We start from the raw sequence: 18,397 nt of genomic DNA on the forward strand, positions 1-18,397 counted from the left end.
CAAAAGACAGGCATAAAGACAGCTCTAGCCCACTAAGCTCCTCTCTCTGGCAAAACGAAAAGCCTAGGGATTCCGGAAGCCTTGACTCTGACAAAAATGAGTTTTGGGTTTTCCAGAGCTCTAATTATCAGCTAGATGAATCACTCTGCGCTGACACCACCATCCCACCCCCAGGAGACTCTCAGCTGATTGAAAATATAGGATTTTAACAAAGGAGAGGAGGAGGAACAGAAAGTGGAGAGGAGAAGTAATGAATAGAAACCAAAGGTGCCAGCCAGAGGAAATGAGAAACTGTCTTCAGGACACCAGCATGAGGAGACCGCTGGGTCACACACACACACACACACACACGCACACACGCACGCTCACGCTGACATACTCTTGCTGGTTCTCTAACTCTGGGCTTACTGGCAGACAGTGCTGCCATAACAAAGTGACGCCAGTCACAATGGCATGAGACAGTTGCTTGATGAGTTATAGGCAGATCTGCCTATCACAGGAGGGAAGGAGACCTTCAACCCCCAGAGACTTCCTCAGGCTTCTGAACCCCAGTCCCACTTACTGCTTGGCTCTGGCTTCTCTTTGTCACCGAACCACAAGGTCTAAGTGTGGCAAATTTTGAATGTCAGACCTACACTCTGTGGCTAGGTACCACCACTGTGGTGAACAAAGGCACCTCTTATCATACTCTATCATCAGTGTGACGCCAAGAGAGCTGGGAAACAGAATAGCACAGTAGTTAAGATCATGGAGTTGGAGTCACACAGACCTGAGTTCAAATCCCATTCTGTTGTTCACCTTGGCAGGCCATGTAACTGCTTTGAGCCTGTTTGCTCACCTGTAAAATGGTGCTATTAATATATGGGTTGTTATAATGATGAAATAAAATTGCTGGCTGGGTGTGGTGGCTCATGCCTGTAACCCAAGGTGGGAGGATCACAAGGTCAGGAGTTTGAGACCAGCCTGACTAACATGGTGAAATTCCCTCTCTACTAAAAATACAAAAATGAGTCAGGCATGGTGGCATGTGCCTGTAATCCGAGCTACTCAGGAGGTTGGGGCAGGAGAATTGCTTTAACTTGGGAGGTGGAGATTGCAGTGAGCCGAGATTGTGCCACTGTACTCCAGCCTGGGTGACAGAGTCAGACTCCATCTCAAAAAAAAAAAAAAATTACTTTCACGCCGGGCACAGTGGCTCACACCTGTAATCCCAGCATTTTGGGAGGCCAAGGCAGGCAGATAATCTGAGGTCAAGTGTTCGAAACCAGCCTGGCTAACAAGGCGAAACCTCGTCTCTAAAAATACAAAAAATAGCCAGGAGAATCATCTGAACCTGGAAGGCGGAAGTTGCAGTGAGCCAAGATCTTGCCATTGCACTCCAGCCTGGGGGACAAGAGTGAATCCACATCTCAAAAAAAAAAAAAAAAAAAAGATTACTTTCTTTCACAAGATTGATGGAGTGCCCACTATGTGCAGAGCACTGAGCTAGATGCTGGAGATCTGGTGATAAGCAGACAACAGCTCTGCCGTCATGGAGCATCAGAACACCTAGCACAGGCAAGCAGTAAGATTCCACCAACAGTAGCTATTTTTTATTTATTTTATTTTATTTTAGAGACAGGGTCTTGCTCTGTTGCCTAGGCTGGAGTGCAGTGGCACAATTACAGCTCACTGCACCCTCAAACTTCCAGGCTCAAGAGATCTTACCATCTCAGCCTCCTGAGTAACTGGGACTACAGGCATGTGCAACCACATCCTGCTAATTAAAAAAAAAAATTTTTTTTTTGAGACAGAGTCTCACTCTGTTGCCTAGTCTGGAGTGCAATGGCGTGATCTTGGCTTACTGCAACCTCTGCCTCCCGGGTTCAAGTGATTCTCCTGCCTCAGCCTCCCTAGTGGTTGGGATTACAGGCATGCACCACCATGCCCAGCTAATTTTTATATTTTTAGTAGAGATGGGGTTTCACCATGTTGGTCAGGCTGGTCTTGAACTCCTGAACTCAAGTGATCCACCTGCCTTGGCCTCCCAAAGTGCTGGGATTACAGGCATGAGCCATCACACCTGGCTAAAAAAATTTTTATGGAGACAGGGTCTCACTGTGTTACCAGGTCTGGTCTTAAACTCCTGAGCTCAGGTGATTCTCCTACCTCAGCCTCCCAAAGTGTTGGGATTATAGGCGTGAGCACCTGGCCAGTAGCTGCTATTTTTCATGACTATGGTGCCCTTTTTCTTTCTTTCATTTTTTTTTTTTTTTTGGAGACAGTCTTGCTCTATTGTCTAGGCTGGAGTGCAATGGCACAATCTCGGCTCACCAGAACTTCTGCCTCCTGGGTTCAAGTAATTCTCCTGCCTCAGCCTCCCGAGTAGCTGGGACTACAGGCATGTACCACCATGCCTGGCTAATTTTACATTTTTAGTAGAGACAGGATTTCTCCATGTTGGTCAGGCTGGTCTCGAACTCCTGACCTCAGGTGATCTGCCCGCTGCGGCCTCCCAAAGTGCTGGGATTATAGGCCTGAGCCACCGTGCCCAGCTATGCTACCCATCTTGGCACTCTGCCTCTAACTTAGCCATGGGACCTGGGGGGCCTCAGTTTCCTCAGCTGTAAAATGATAGAGTTGGACTGGATCAGTAGCAGCAGTTACCAACTTTCTCACCTTCGAAGCTTTTTTAGTCTTTTTCCCTCTGCCTCCACACTATCCAGAATCCCGTGTGGCAGTAATACTTTGCATTGTTTTTCATCTTTTCCTTGGTGTCCTCCTGTCCTTCTCTTACACAGAAAGGTTATTCTGTATTCAGGTCATTTTGTATTCATTACTTCAGGAAACAAATGATACAACAGAATGCAGAGTCCATTTTTAGCTCCTGAATTCCAAAAGTTTAGCTTTCAGGGAGAAATGGACAGAATTTCTGTGCAGGTACAAATTTAGAAACTGTAAAACAGGGGGATCTGGGAGACTGAGAGTGAGGAGGCATTCCTGAGAAGAGAGAGGCTTCTCCTCAGTCTTGTAACTGGGGGTATCATCTGGGTCCAAGGAACTGAAGCAGAGAAGAGCTATGCTCTTTTTTCTGGGTGGGGCACCAGGCAGGTAACAAAACCCTCTGGAGAAATGGCTGTGTGCTGCATTTTGGATGGACAAACAGGGCCTAACTCACCTAAGACTCAAGAATTTCCAGGCTGGGCGCATGGCTCACGCCTGTAATCCCAGCACTTTGGGAGGTTGAGGCGGGTGGTTCACAAGGTTAGGAGTTCGAGACCAGCCTGGCCAAGATGGCAAAACACTGTCTCTACTAAAAATACAAAAATTAGCCAGGCACGGTGGCGGGCACCTGTAATCCCAGCTACTCACTCAGGAGACCGAGGCAGGAGAATCGCTTGCACCTGGGAGGAGGTTGCAGTGAGCTGAGATCCTGCCACTGCACTCTAGCCTGGGCAAGAGAGCAAGACTCTGTCCTCCCCCTGCAATAAAAAAGAATTTCCTAGACCTAACGTGGCCTGGGGAAAGCAGAAAGGCAAAACAAAACGGGGTATGTGTTACACTTGGAGGGGTCTTTTGGTGGGGGGATGGGAAGCAACTCAGCAGCAACCTTCACGGGCTGATGACAAAAGGCCACAACCAAATGAGAACAGCTCAGTGGACGCTAGTGTGACTGGATGACCACCCAATCAGACTATCCTTCCCATGCTTTAGTACCATGAAAGGAAGAGCCCTAGAATTCCAACATAATGCCAAGGAAAATGGGGGAACTATGAATTGACTGTAATTAAGTTTCTGCCACTCTGGCTAAGTGGGGCAAAATACAGGAATTCAAGTGAGTTCAAGAAATTCAAGTTCTGTTTCCTACACACCAGAAACTGGAACCAGCTATACTCTACCCACAGGCCTTATGTATGTGCCCCACCCCCTCCCGTTTCTCCACCCTCATCTGCCTCTCTCTCCCCTAGTAGCCACAGTGTCACTATTATTGTCTCAAAACCCCAAGCTTTCTCATCCCAGGACCTTTGCACAGGCAGTTTCCTCTGCCTTGTCCTGGCTCTTTAAATGACAGGCTCCTTCTGAGTTTAAATATTTCCCTGCTGGGTGGGGTGGCTCAAGCCCTGAATCCCAGTGACTGGGGCCAAGCAAGGCAGGAGAATTGCTTGAGGCCAGAAGTTTGAGACCAGCCTGGACAACATAGCGATACCCTCTTAAAAAAAAAAAAACTTGGCAGGTGTGGTAGTGCACGCCTATAATCCTAGCACTTTGGGAGGCCGAGGCAGGTGGATCACAAGGTCAGGAGATTGAGACCATCCAGGCTAACACAGTGAAACCCCATACTAAAAATACAAAAAATTAGCTGGGCATGGTGGCACACACCTATAGTCCCAGCTACTCGGGAGGCTGAGGCAGGAGAATCACTTGAACCTGGGAGGTGGAGGTTGCAGTGAGCTGAGATCCAGGCCACTCCATCTTAAAAAAAAAAAGAAAAAAGAGTTATGAAATTAAGACAGTGCAGTGGCATGCACCTTATAGTTCCAGCTACTTGGGAGGCTGAGGCTTGAGCCCGGGAGTTCAAAGCTGCAGTGAGCTATGATCGCACCACTGCTCTCTAGCCTGAGCGACAGAGCAAGACCCTATGTCTAAAAAAAAAAAAGAAATTTCACTTCCTTCAGGTATAACCTTAAGACTGAACAAAACAAAACAAAAATTTCACTTCCTCAGACTACATTTTTAAAAATAAAACTACCTGTTAATTGTCTCTCAAAGGGTCCTGTTTATTTCCGTCAGGGCCTCTGTAAATATTTTTACTTTTTTAGTGTATCTGTTTCCCCCATTAGAATGTTCACTTCATGAGCAAGACCTTTGTTCCTCCTGACGTTCCCCAGTTGCTACCACTGTGCCTGGTACACAGCTGGTGCTCGAGAATGACCTGTGGAATGGCTGACCAGTGGCTGTTGGGGAGTTCCTGGCTTCCCACAGGCTGGTGGGCACTGGGCTCCTCAACCCCTTCCTGGGCCCCCGACAGCCTTTTCCAGCAAGCCGAGACCAGATTACAAGAGACCCATCCTTGGGGTTTGAAGACTCAGCTGTGCCCTAACCCAGGGGCTTGGCAAAAATGAGTCTCTGCAGGGCCTGCTTCCCTTCGATCTCATCTGTATTCCCAAGACCTTCCCTAGGAATGACAAAGGGCCATGGGGGTCTGGCACACCACACTTAAGGAACATGTCAAGAGCCTCTCTTCTCAGCAACTCACACTAGCCTTCCTGCTTCCCTTGCTGCTCTGCAAGGACAGAGAAGCCCCTGGTGTGCCTCACAGCCTGGGAGCTAGACCTTGCCTGCATCCCTAAGCCAAATCCCCAGCTAAGCCCTCTTCAGTTTCTCACACACGGCACACATGTGGGAGAGGTCTGCAAGGGAAGCTGCTGTGGGGACTCTACCAGTTCCTCGTCTCTCTCCCCACTTTCGAGGGTTTGGTGACATTTCCACAGTGAAGGCCTTCCCTCTGTGCCTGCCTTCTGTTCTCTTTCCAGTAGTCACTTTGTGGTATCAGTCAGTCCACTTTTTCTTTTTCCTTTTTTTTCACTATCCTACCGAGGATCAGTCAGTCCTCTTAACTCCAGTTGTCAGAGGGGCCAGGAAACCCAGAAATTCTCCCTGCTAGGACCATCTGTTCTCCCTGAAGGCAAAGGGCAGAGTTAAGGGTTTCTAGACCTGTAGGCAATAAAATAAAATAAATATAGTATGCAAAAGAATCATGATGGATGGGTGAATGTGAATGAGATTCCTGGGTCCTAGACTCCGGTTCAAGTCTGGGTAAGGAGGAGCCAGGAAAGTGCATTTCCTACACACATCCCAGTTGGTCCTGATGAGGTGGTCTGCAGACAGCACTGACACTGAACTAGAATGTGAATGATGTGTCCTTGGGCCGCTAATGTCCAAATGAACATTCCTCTCAAATCTCCCTCAAGAATCACAAGGTCAGGGGCCCTCCTTTATGAAAAACTCTGCCACAGCAGTTCTTAACCTGGATTTCATGTTTTGTTTGTTTTTGAGATGGAGTCTCGCCCTGTCACCAGGCTGTAATGCAGTGGCACAATCTTGGCTTCCTGCAATCTCTACCTCCCCGGTTGAAGCGCTTCTCCTGCCTCAGCCTCCCAAGTAGCTGGGACTACAAGCATGTGCTACCACGCCCAACTAATTTTTTTATTTTTAGTAGAGACAGGGTTTCACCATGTTGGCCAGGATGGTCTCAACCTCTTTACCTCATGACCCACCTGCCTCGGCCTCCCAAAGTGCTGGGATCATAGGTATGAGTCACTGTGCCTGGCCTTTTTTTTTTTAAGAGAGTCTCGCTCTGTTGCCCAGGCTGGAGTGCCATGGCATGCTCTCGGCTCACTGCAACCTCTGTCTCCTGGGTTCAAGCAATTCTCATGCCTCTGCTTCCCAGGTAGCTTGGATTGCAGGCACACGCCACCATACCCAGCTAATTTTTCTATTTTTAGTAGAGTCAGGATTTCACCATGTTGGCTATTCTGGTCTCAAACTCGTGGCCTCAAGTGATCCATCAGCCTCAGCCTCCCCAAATGCTGGGATTACAGGCGTGAGCCAATGTGCCCAGCCTCATCTTTGTTTTCTTTGACCACCTCCCCCACTAGGGTGTAAGCTTCTGTACAAAAAGGTTCAAATCTCACTTGATAGTGTGTGCTTAGCCAGACGTGGTGGCTCATGCCTGTAATCCTAGCACTCATGAAGGCTGAGACGGGAGTATGGTTTGAGCCCAGGAATTCAAGACCAGCCTGGGCAACACAGTGAGACTTTGTCTCTATTTAAAAAAAAAAAAAAAAAAGATGATATGTGCTTAGCAGAAGACCTTGGCACATGGCCGGTGTGCTGTGAATATCTGATGAACACAAACTCTCTGGTTCCACAGGACAAAGTCACTTTTTTTTTTTTTTTTTTGGGAGATGCAGTCTCCTTCTGTCACCCAGGCTCCAGTGCAATGGCACGATCTCAGCTCACTGCAACCTCCACCACCTGGGTTCAATTCAAGCAATTCTCCCACCTCAGCCTTCTGAGAAGCTGGGATTACAGGTGTGCACCATGATGCCTGGCTAATTTTTTTTTGTATTTTTAGTAGAGATGGGGTTTCACCATGTTGGCCAGGCTGGTCTCGAACTCCTGAACTTAAGTGAGCCACTTTCACTAAGATGGTTATTTGCCTGTGGCAGGCCTAGAATGATGATAAGGCAGCTACCACAAGGATTTGGTTCTAACTCTGAGAACTCAATAACTCTCAGATCAGTGATGGAATTCCTGCTATTGGCTGAGCTCCCACACCCCAGGGGAGGGCCCAAGAGCCTCCAATCTGTCTGCTTCAGGAAACAGCAATGAGACTAACAGCCTCTTTCACACCACTATAAAGAAAAACAAAAAACAAAAACAAAGAAAAAAAATTCCCACTATTATAAAGAATAAAGAAAAACGGAAAAAAAAGAGACTAACAGCCTCTTCAACAGGGACTCTGAACAGGAAAGCCACTTTCCACCCAATCAGACTGAAGTACTCTCCTACAATTCTGAAGCTTTGCTACATGTTAGAATCACCGGGGAAATTAAAAAAACTCCTAGCCCTCAGACATACCCCATACCAATGAAATATGAACCTCTGAGGGTGCGACAGGTGATTCCAATGTGCAGCCAAGCTTGCGTCTGCCCCCGACTACACAGGACCATCTGGGAGCCCAGCACACAGAGGGGAAAGCCTGAGGCATGGGCCTATTTGTATCCAAGTTTGGTTTTATGAGAAAATGAACACAACTGCAAGAGAAATGGAGACACTTACAGGTGGCTCAGGCTGAATACCTTTAATTAACCTCACTGAGAGAACTGAAAACTACTTGACAGATTACATAATCAAGAAGTCAGAAATTCAGATCATCAAAAAGGGGGATTGTCACCTACCCCAAGGCCACAGATAGACAGGATTCTGGGTCTCAGATTGAGTCTGGGAGGTGGAACCCTGTGAAAGGCAGCTTTGACAGGTGGTATCTGTTGTACACCAGCTTCTGGGCCAGCTCTGCTCTCTTCTCAGGATCCAGACTGGGTGTGAGGGCAGAGAGCTGGCTCTGGAGAACACCGGAGGAACCCAAGTAGGGGCCAGGCTTAACCGAGGGCATCACTTAGAGTTTTTGGAGGGAAACTCCCACCGGCCTTGGCCCTTGCCACCAAAGTTCCGCACTCGATGGATAATCTGCAGCTGCTGCTCAATGGTGGAGGTGATGTTCACATCATCTGGGATGTGGACGTAACGGACATTGCGGCCTGTCACAAAGAGGTCATCCAGCTTGACCTGATGCCCCCAACGGTCTGTGTAGGTGACTTCAGCCAGACGGATGTTCATGAAAGCATCAACATTGTCTATGCGTCCGTGGGCCACGCTCTCATCCCGCAGGTCCACTGTGGTTACCCGGCCCTGGAGGCCCTGAAGTAGGATGATCAGGCTGTTCTCAGAGATGGTCCGCTCCTTTATTGAGTGGCTCACCGCCATTCTTCCACACTGGCTGCCTGCTTGCTGTGGACAAGAGCACACAGATGGCAACTACAGAAGGGTAGGGGGTACAGTTGCAAACTCACTTCTTCTAGGTTCTCAAACAAAATTCCCAACACGGACCACCTCTGCAATTTTTGTATCTGTGGACACAGATGGTGCCCCTACATGTCTCACAAAATCCTCACACCAACTTGCAAGCCAAGGATTACTTATACTCATTTTATGAAGGAGAAAAATATGGCTAGGCTGGCCAGGTGCAGTGGCACACAACTGTAGTCCTAGCTACTCAGGAGACTAAGGCAGGAGCTTCACTTGAGCCCAGGAGCTCTGCTGACCAGCCTGGGCAACATAGCGAGACCCCATCTCTAATTTTTTAAAGAAACCTACAAGAAAATGGTGAGCATTTCTATTGAGTCAAGGACAAGAAAATAATGCCTACTTTTTTTTTTTTTTGAGATGGAGTCTTACTCTGTTGCCAGGCTGGAATGCGGTGGCGTGATCCTTGTTCACTGCAACCTCCGCCACCTCCGCCTCCTAGGTTCAAGGGATTCTCTTGCCACAGCCTCCTGAGTAGTTGGGACTATAGGTGCATGACACCACACCTGGCTAATTTTTGTATTTTTAGTAGAGATGGCATTTCACCCTGTTGGCCAGGATGGTCTTGATCTCCTCACCTTATGATCCACCCACCTCGGACTCCCAAAGTATAAGGATTACAGACATGAGCCACAGCACCCAGCCAAATTTTTGTATTTTTAGTAGAGACAGGGTTTCACCATGTTGGCCAGGATGGTCTCGATCTCTTGACCTCATGATCCTCCTGCCTTGGCCTCCCAAAGTGCTGGGATTACAGGTGTGAGCCACCATGCCCAGCCAAGGATGCCTACTTTTATGGCTTCTAATCAACAGTAAAATGTAGGTAATGTTCAATACAATGTTCAAAAAATGATTACGGAAAGAAAAGAAAATAATTTAGAGAAACAATAATTATAAAGGAAGATCAATGTCCTTGTTCATCAATTATATGATTATCTACATTGAGAATTCAAGACAAATTATTAGGACTAACAACAAAAGTACGTATCATTCCTAATAATACATTAATTAAAAAAAATCATTTTTTAAAAAGAAAAATATGGCTAGGAAAGGTAACTTGCCCAAGGTCACAGTAGATAAGTGGAATTGCTGGAATTCAAACCTATAGCCACAGGCTGGCCGTGGTGGCTGACACTTGTAATCCCAGCACCTTGGGTGGCCTAGGCGGGTGGATTGCTTGAGGCCAGGAAGGAGTTCAGGACCAGCCTGGCCAATATGGTGAAATCCCGTCTCTACTAAAAATACAAAAATTAGCCGGGCGTGATGGTAGGCACCTGTAATCCCAGCTACTCAGGAGGCTGAGGCAGGAGAATGGCTTGAATCCAGCAGGTGGAGGCTGCAGTGGGCCAAGATCACAAGGTTACACCACTGCACTCCAGCCTGGGTGACAGAGCCAGACTGTCTCAAAAAAAAAAAAAAAAAATCCATAGCCACCTGGCTCCAAACCTTACACCAGATGTACATTATAATCACCTGGCAAGTTTCTTTTTTTTTTTTTAGCGAGAAAAAAAGAAAGAGAGAAAGAAAGAAAAAAAGAATTAAAAGAATGAAAGAGAGGAAGAAAGAGGAAGAGAAAACCTGGCAAGTTTTTAACCTGATCTCCCCAACACAGAGATTCTGATTTATTTGGTTGGGGGGTGGGGCCCAGGTATCCTATTTTGTAAAAGGTCCCCAGGTAACTCCAATGTGCTGAGGGGTCCTAGTTAGAAATGCATAATCTCAGGTCTCTCCCCAGGCCTGTTCTCAGAGCTTATCCACTCCTTCACCGAGTGGCTCACTGCCATTCTTCCACGCTGGCTGTAAACAGACTCTTCATTTTAAGCAGACCCCCCTACGTGAATTAGATACACATTAAGGTTTGAGAATCATTGGCTGACACCAATAGTTCTCAAACATTAGTGTGTATCAGAATCACCTGAGGGGCTTGTTATCTCAGCTTGCTGAGCCCCACTCCCAGTTTGACTCAGGCGGTCTGAGGTGGGGCCCAGAGATAAAGTGCATTTTTGTTTTTTTGAGACGGAATTTTGCTCTTGTTCCCCAGGCTGGCGTGATCTCAGCTCACCACAACCTCTGCCTCCCGGGTTCAAACAATTCTTCTGCCTCAGCCTCCCTAGTAGCTGGGATTACTGGCGCCTGCCACCACACCCGGCTAATTTTTTATTTTTAGTAGAGATGGGGTTTCGCCATGTTGGCCAGTCTGGTCTTGAACTCCTGTTCTCAGGTGATCCACCCACCTGAGCTTCCCAAAGTGCTGGAATTACATGCGTGGTCCAGCCGGATAAAGTGCATTTTGAACATGTTCCCAGGTGATGCTGCTGGTCAGTGGCCCACGCTGAGAACCATGCAGCTGTTATGTAAGTAGAAATTTAGGTAATGAGGCCCGGCAACCGGTAGGATATAAAGTACATAGGTTTTGAAGATACCTAATTCGACTCCCCACTCCACCCCTAACTATGTAAACCTAGAAGAGTTAATGTCTCTGAACCTGTTTCCACATTTATTAAATTACAGACGAAACAAGGCTACCAAAATCACACTCCACTGAAGGTACTCTCCGTTGATTTCAACATGCCCTGATATTGTATTAGTGTGCTGTCTTTCCTATCCCTTATTTTCAGACCCTGAGTTAAAGGGAGTGGAATGCTCTCTTTACGACCTCACTCAGAATCCCATCCAGGAAGGGCTGTGCAGTGTGGCACTGAGCGGGGCAAGCACTCTATGACAATGATGAGGGGGGCTGGGAGCTAGGTCCCTGGGCAGGGCCTAACGTCCAGCCACCCTGGCTACAGCCTGACGAATCTGTGATCAAGCAAAGGTACGGGGCTGCCGCTGCGACTGCAAAGAGCAATCACCGGACCTCGAGACAGGCCCGAGTTCTAGGTCAGGCTCTGCCACCTCCTAGGAGGGAGACCACTTAGCAAACCATTTAGCTTCTCCGAGCTAGCTAAGCTACTGTAAAAAGAGAAAAGCACCCCTTGCTCAGAGCAGCGGGAGAGGGTCTGGGGAAATGAGCTATACGCGGTAAACGGGGAAGAAAACGCATCCTGGGCTCCGACACCTCCTTCCGGAGGTCCTGGTATCCCCCGCATTCCGCCCCGGAGCTCCCTGCACCGCCGACCCGGACCCACCACGCGGCATTCCTTCCACTTTCCCCGTCTGGGTCGCCGCCGTAGCTAGCGGGCGCCTGGCCGGACCGCCTCCCACCGGCCGCAGCAGGACTGAGACACCATGCCGGCGACCGGGCCGCTCTGTCCTCCCGGAGCGGACTGCGTCAGTGTGCGGATCGTCACCGCGGCCCGGAGAAACTACAATCCCCAGAATGCCTCGCGCTGCGCGGCTCGCGCTCCGCAAATCCCATCCTACGTCATTGGAGTCTCCTTCGCTGGAGGAGTTCATTCATTCCGCACGGATTCATTGAAGTGGTAGGTTCCTTCTCACGCTCCGGCACAGAGTGATGACCACAATCCAGTGACTTCCTGAACTGATGACGCTGCAGGGGAGTCTTAAGAAAACAAACGGCCCGGCGCGGTGGATCACGCCTGTAATCCCAGCACTTTGGGAGGCCGAGGCGGGTGGATCATGAGGTCAGGAGATCGAGACCATCCTGGTCAACAAGGTGAAACCCCGTCTCTACTAAAAAAAAAAAAAAAAAAAAATACAAAAATTAGCTGGGCATGGTAGTGGGCGCCTGTAGTCCCAGCTACTCGGGAGGCTGAGGCAGGAGAATTGCTTGAACCCAGAAGGCGGAGGTTGCGGTGAGCCGAGATCGTGCCATTGCACAGCGAAACTCCGTCTCAAAAAAAAAAAAAAAAAAAAACAAAAAGAAAACAAAAATAGGGAAAAAGTTCTTCAGAAGATTAAAAGCGTGATGCAGTAGTGACGAGGTTATCTTTTATTGGACTGTCAGGGGTGTCCTGAGAAGGTTACATTTGAGTTGAGATTAGTGACATGAAGCCAAGCTTGTGAAAACTAGGGGAGGAGCACTGCAATTAGAGGGAACAGTTTGGTAAATAACATTTATAGGAGGCAAGGCCGGTGGCCCACGCCTGTAATCCCAACACTTTGAGAGGCCAAGGTGGGAGGATAACTGGAGCCCAGAAGTTCGAGACAGGTCTGGGCAACATAAGGAGACCCTGTCTCTACAAAAAATAGAAAAAGTTAGCCCACTGTGGTGGTACACACCTCTAGTCTCACCTACTTGGGCGGGTGAGGCAGGAGAATTGCCTGAACCTAGGAAGTGGAGGCTGCAGTGAGCCCAGATCGCACCACTGCACTCCAGCCTGGGTGACAGAGTAAGACTCTGTCTCAATTGGGGTGGGGGTGGGGAAAGAAGGCCGGGCGCGATGGCTGACGCCTGTAATCCTCCTAGCACTTTGGGAGGCCAAGGTGGGTGGATCACGAGGTGAAGAGATGGAGACCATGGTGAAACCCTGGCTCTACAAAAAAAAAAAAAAAAAAAAATTTGGAGACCATTTATTTGGACAGGGCTCCTGCACTAAGCCCAACAGATCAAACCAAAATGGAGTCACTCATGCTAAAGTTCCACATCACCAAGTGGCAACTAAGTTGTTTATCTGATATTCTGAGAAATCAGCAGAATGAGAGATAGCCAGTCTCCAAACTATTCAATTTTAGCTGGTAGGATAAGAAAGTCCCCTGTGCTTTAGTCTTCAACTTCCAAGGAAAGTAACTTTGAAACAACCAATCTGTTTTTGTTTTGTTTCTGCTCTCCTCAGCCCTTTTCTGTCTGAAAAACCAATAATCTCTGCTCAGCTCATTTGAACACGCATTCCATTTTATACAATGAGGTGTTGCCTGATTCTAGAATTGCAGATACAAGCCAAATTTAACATTAACAAATTTGGCAAATAAAAGCCAAATCACCAATTAAAAGTCAAATTTTTTCTTTTCCAGTTCATGCAAAGAACCCCAGGGAAACAACCTTGACAATTTAAGAAATAAAGGAAAGGCCAGGGAAGCTGGGGAGAGTAGTATAACAAGAGGCCAGAGAGAAAGCAGCAGCCAGAGTATGTACAGCTTTGTAAGCCAAAGTAAGTTTAGATTTTCTTTCTTTCTTTTTATTTTTATTTTTATTTTTGAGATGGAGTCTCGTTTTGTTGCCCCAGGTTGGAGTGCAGGGGCACAATCTTGGCTCACTGCAACCTCTGCCTCCCAGGTTCAAGTGATCCTCCTGCCTCAGCCCCCCAGTAGCTGGGATTACAGGCATGTGCTACCATACCCGGCTAATTTTTGTATTTTTAGTAGAGATGGGTTTTTGCCATGTTGGCCAGGGTGGTCTCGAACTCCTGACCTCAGGTGGTCCACCTGACTCAGCCTCCCAAAATGCTGGGATTATAGGCCACTACACCCAGCCAGGAGTTTAGATTTCATGGTTAGGAGTACAGGCTCCAGATACAGTGCCTAGGGTTAAATCTGCTCCCTGCTAACTGTGACTTTGGGCAAGTTAGCTATCTTCTCTGTGTCTGTCTTCTCATCCAGTACTAGAAGTGCTATGATAGACTATTGAAAGGGAGCGACATGATTTGATTTATGTCACCCAGGCTGGAGTGAAGTGGTGTGATCATAGCTCACTGCAGCCTCAACTGATTTACATTTTTTAAAAGTCACTCATGCCTTTAGTCCACTTTGGGAGGCCGAGGCAGATGGATCACGAGGTCAGGATATTGAGGTTATCCTGGCCAACGTGATGAAACCCCGTCTTTACTAAAAATAAAATAGCTGGGTGTGGTGGTGCGTGCCTATAGTCCCAGCTACTCAGGAGGCTGAGGCAGGGGAATTGCTTGAATCCGGGTCGGAGATTGTGGTGAGCTGAGATTGAGCCACTGCACTACAGCCTGGCAACAAAGTGAGACTCCATCTCAAAAAAAAAAAAGTCACTCTGGATAGCCTTGGAAAAATTACTTTCTTCCTCAGCCTCAATTTTCTTATTATGACAATAAAAAATAAGGTCTTTCTCAGAGAATTTTAAGATGTGAGTGGTGTTCATTAATGTGTGAAAACACCTGGCACAGAGAAGAAGCTCAGCAAGTTAGGCTTCTTGGCTGGGCATGGTGGCTTACACCTGTAATCCCAACACTTTTGGAGGCCAACGCAGGAGGACTGTTTAAACTCAGGAGTTTGAGACCAGCCTGAGCAACATAGTGAGACCCAATCTCTTAAAAATGTTTAAAAAAAAGCCGGGCGCGGTGGCTCAAGCCTGTAATCCCAGCGCTTTGGGAGGCCGAGGTGGGTGGATCACGAGGTCAAGAGATCGAGACCATCCTAGTCAACATGGTGAAACCCCGTCTCTACTAAAAATACGAAAAATTAGCTGGGCATAGTGGCGCGTGCCTGTAATCCCAGCTACTCAGGAGGCTGAGGCAGTAGAATTGCCTGAACCCGGGAGGCGGAGGTTGCAGTGAGCAGAGATCGCGCCATTGCACTCCAGCCTGGGTAACAAGAGCGAAACTCTGTCTCAAAAAAAAAAAGTTTTAAAAAAATAACTGGGTGTGGTGGGTGTGCTTATAGTCCTAGCTGTCACAAGACCCTTAGGGTGTCACTTTGCCAGCTGGAAACCTCTGTGGCTAGCATTGCCTGTGCTTGAGTTTTGTTTGTGCCTGCTGCGCTTATTCTGCTCACTGAGTCCAGCAGGCTGCGCTCAGCTCGCACTACAGGTCCAGATCCCACGCCTGCCAAGGGCGTGCCAGGTGTGGAGCAATGAGGGGTGTGTGAGCGAGTGAGCACAGGGTCTGTCCCCTGCACACAGCCATACTCACCAGCTGCTGCAGCGGGGTGGGCAGCTCCATGCACCAGCAGAGGAGCTGGCTCTATGCAAGCCTGGACCAGATGTACCACAATCAGCTTCTGCAAAGGGAACCAGCATCTGGAGTAGGGGAACACAGTGGTGGCTGAAAGCTTCAAGACACCAGGAACCACAGAGCCCCAAAGAGGGTGTTACAGTGTGTCACAGCCCTGCCTGGGGAGCCTTGAGGTCTGGACCCCAAGAAGGGCTGCAGCTCTTCTCTCCTCGCCACCCACCACGAGGAGCAGGGGCAGGGCATGTTTGGGAATGGGGCGTGTGTTTCAGCCATATGTGTTATGTCTTTTTCAGTCCCACCGCCCCACACTGCCCTACTCTGGCCCGTAGCTCCTGGGCTGACCAGCCCTGCCACTGCTTCCTGTCATGTGGTACAGCTACTGGTTGTTGGAGAGTGGGAGGGCTATAGTGTTAAAGCAGCTCTGGCTGGGAAAATCCGAAGGTCTGGGCCCCTAGAAGGGTCACCACTCTTCAATCCTGCAGTCTGGGAGTGTGTCACCACCTGCAGCTCAGCCAGCTGGTGGGGAGCATGTTATAGCTCCTTTCACTCCCACTGTTTGGCAGGTCCCAAGTTCTTGTCCTGCATCCAGGAAGAATGAGGTTATGTGGATAACTGGAGGGTGAGCAAGGTGGAGAGGAGCTTTATTGAGGGACAGAACATCTCTCAGGAGACCTGAAGTGGGTAGCTCCTTTCTGCAAGCAGGTCCTGTGGCCTGTCTGAGGCTGGCTGAGTCTGGGGTTTTCATGAGCTCAGAATGGAGAAAGTGCATGCTGGTTGGTCCGTGGGCGGCCATGGGTGGGCCTGGAAAGAGCACTATCCGATTGGCTGAAAGGCATCAGTGACGTTCTTACTCCTGTCCTGGACTCCACCTGGAACTGGCAGCCCAGCTCCCAGGCTTCAGGCCATCCCTAGCTTGAAGCTGGGGCTTCACTGGGGATCTGCCCCTTCTGCCTAGGAACCTGACTGCTTTCAGGCACTATTAACATGCCATCTGTTGGTGCCCTGGTTGCTTGGGCTGATGGGTGCCTGCAGGCCTGCACCAAGCCACCCTCAGTCCCCTGGCCTCCATCCCATGCTTCTTGGTGCCCAAAGTCTCAGGGGGTGCTGAGGCAGCAGGGGGCTGGTGTGTCAGTGTCACCCCAAGTGCATGCACACCCAGCTGGGTCACATCAGCACCTAGGCTTGGCCACAACTTTGCTTTGCACTGGAGTGGGCACCAGGAGTGGGGAGAGGCCAAGGAGCAGGAGCAGGCACTTCTGTGCCTTTGAGGGCAGGGGCTTTCTGGGCCCTCAAGAGCACAGGGATGCACAGTCTGGAGCCATGGCTGGGCAGCTGCAGCTGTGCCCAGGAGTGCAGGCTCCATATCCCACCAGTTTGGTAAGGTGGCGGGCTCCTGCTGGTAACACCTGTTTTTGGCCCCTGCCAACTCCACGAAGCTTGCATCCCTGGCTGCGCCTCCGCTGCTGCAGCTGGCATTCTTGAAGTGGCTGCTCCAGATGGGCCACTGCTGCCATCACAGCTACTTGGGAGGCTGCAGCTGGAGGATCTCTTGAGCCTGGGAGGTTGAGGCTGCCATCAGCTATGATTGTGCCACTGCACTCCAGCCTGGGTGACAAAGACCCTGTCTCAAAAAAAAAAAAGTCTTCTTTCATTCCTTCACTCTTTCATTCATTGATTTCCATATCTCCTAGGAGGATTCCCCTTTTTTTTTTTTAATCAGCGATCACATTTGGGCTCTTCTTCTCCTAAAACTAAAATTGTCTTTCTCCTCCATGCAATCTACTGTTTTCTTATTTTCCACAGTCAAACTTCTCAGAGGCCCTTATGCCAGCCATTCCTCAAGTATGATCACTTTTCCAGCTCTATATGTGAAACTGGATTTGCTTCTCCTAAATATTCAGTCTTCATAGAGACTGTCAAAAGTTGCCAGTGCTGACTGTATTGTGGGTTTCTGTGGCTGAGTATTGGGATTTTTCAGTGAGCAAGAATTGTGCCTTGGTTAAACCACATTGGTGATGATACTGCTACTCACATAAATTTAAAATTTGTTATTGAGCGTATGTGTGTGTGTGTATATATATATATATATATATTTATTTATTTATATAATTTTTTTTTGAGACAGAGTCTTGCTCTGTCACCCAGGCTGGAGTGCAGTGGTGTGATCTTGGCTTACTGCAACCTGCATCTCCTAGGTTCAAGTGATTCCTCTGCCTCAGCCCCCTAAGTAGCGGGTACTATAGATGTGCACCACCATACCAGGCTAGTTTTTGTATTTTTAGTAAAGATGGGGTTTTACCATGTTGGCCAGGCTGGTCTTGAACTCCTGACCTAGGTGATCCACCTGCCTCAGCCTCCCAAAGTGCAGGGATTACAAGTATGAGCCATTGTACCTGGCCTATATTTTATATATAGATATATAAATGTTCGTTAGCGAGTCTATATCTTTTATGTATATACAAATGTATGTTAGTGAGTTTATATATTTTATATATATACAAATTTATGTGAGTTTATATATTTTATAAATATAAATTTGTGAGTTTATATAGTTTTTATATATACATTTATGTTAGTGAGTTAATATATATATACACAAATTTGTGAGTTTATATATTATATATATCAATTTATGTTAGTTTATATATATAAATTTATTAGACCACTACAGATGCAAGAAAAACATGTCCTTGTGCTTTCCATCTGTCTAATTGTGGCAGCTGAGATTGAATAGAGGAATACAGGGTAAAATATAAAATATAAAAAATAAAAATAAAAAAATGTATTAGTGAGTTTATATATTTTATATACATACAAATTTATGTTAGTGAATTTATTTTTTATTTTTATTTTCGAAATGGAGTTTTGCTCTTGTTGCCCAGGCTGGAGTGTGTGGCACAATCTTGGCTCACCTCAATCTCCGCCTCCCGAGTTCGAGTGATTCTCCTGCC

At 47.9% G+C, this 18,397-nt stretch overlaps 1 protein-coding gene across 2 annotated transcripts; it reads right to left on the reverse strand.

Moving 5' to 3' along the window:
* Positions 1 to 7,831: 7,831 nt before the first annotated feature.
* LSM10 (LSM10, U7 small nuclear RNA associated) lies at positions 7,832 to 11,906 on the reverse strand. 2 transcript variants are annotated; one of them, XM_035250827.3, is made up of 3 exons: positions 11,757 to 11,906; positions 10,863 to 10,975; positions 7,832 to 8,553 (listed from the first exon to the last, which is right to left on the reverse strand). In XM_035250827.3, the coding sequence occupies exons 1-3, from the start codon at positions 11,764 to 11,766 to the stop codon at positions 8,158 to 8,160; spliced, it is 519 nt and encodes a 172-aa protein (XP_035106718.2). In that variant the 5' UTR covers positions 11,767 to 11,906; the 3' UTR covers positions 7,832 to 8,157. The 2 variants fall into 2 exon arrangements, with proteins under 2 accessions (XP_035106718.2, XP_035106719.1); XM_035250828.3 differs by lacking the exon at positions 10,863 to 10,975.
* Between the last annotated feature and the right edge of the window lie 6,491 nt (positions 11,907 to 18,397).

Source organism: Callithrix jacchus, chromosome 7, assembly GCF_049354715.1.
Source record: "Callithrix jacchus isolate 240 chromosome 7, calJac240_pri, whole genome shotgun sequence".
Classification (NCBI taxonomy): Eukaryota; Metazoa; Chordata; class Mammalia; order Primates; family Cebidae; genus Callithrix; species Callithrix jacchus.

What these genes read in the sequence shown, in the direction of transcription:
- LSM10 (XM_035250827.3), bottom strand. An exon ending in CAGCACTTTGGGAAGCTCAG is followed by an intron (nt 8,554 to 10,862) that starts GTGGGTGGATCA and finishes TCTTGTCCACAG; the next exon opens with CAAGCAGGCAGCCAGTGTGG.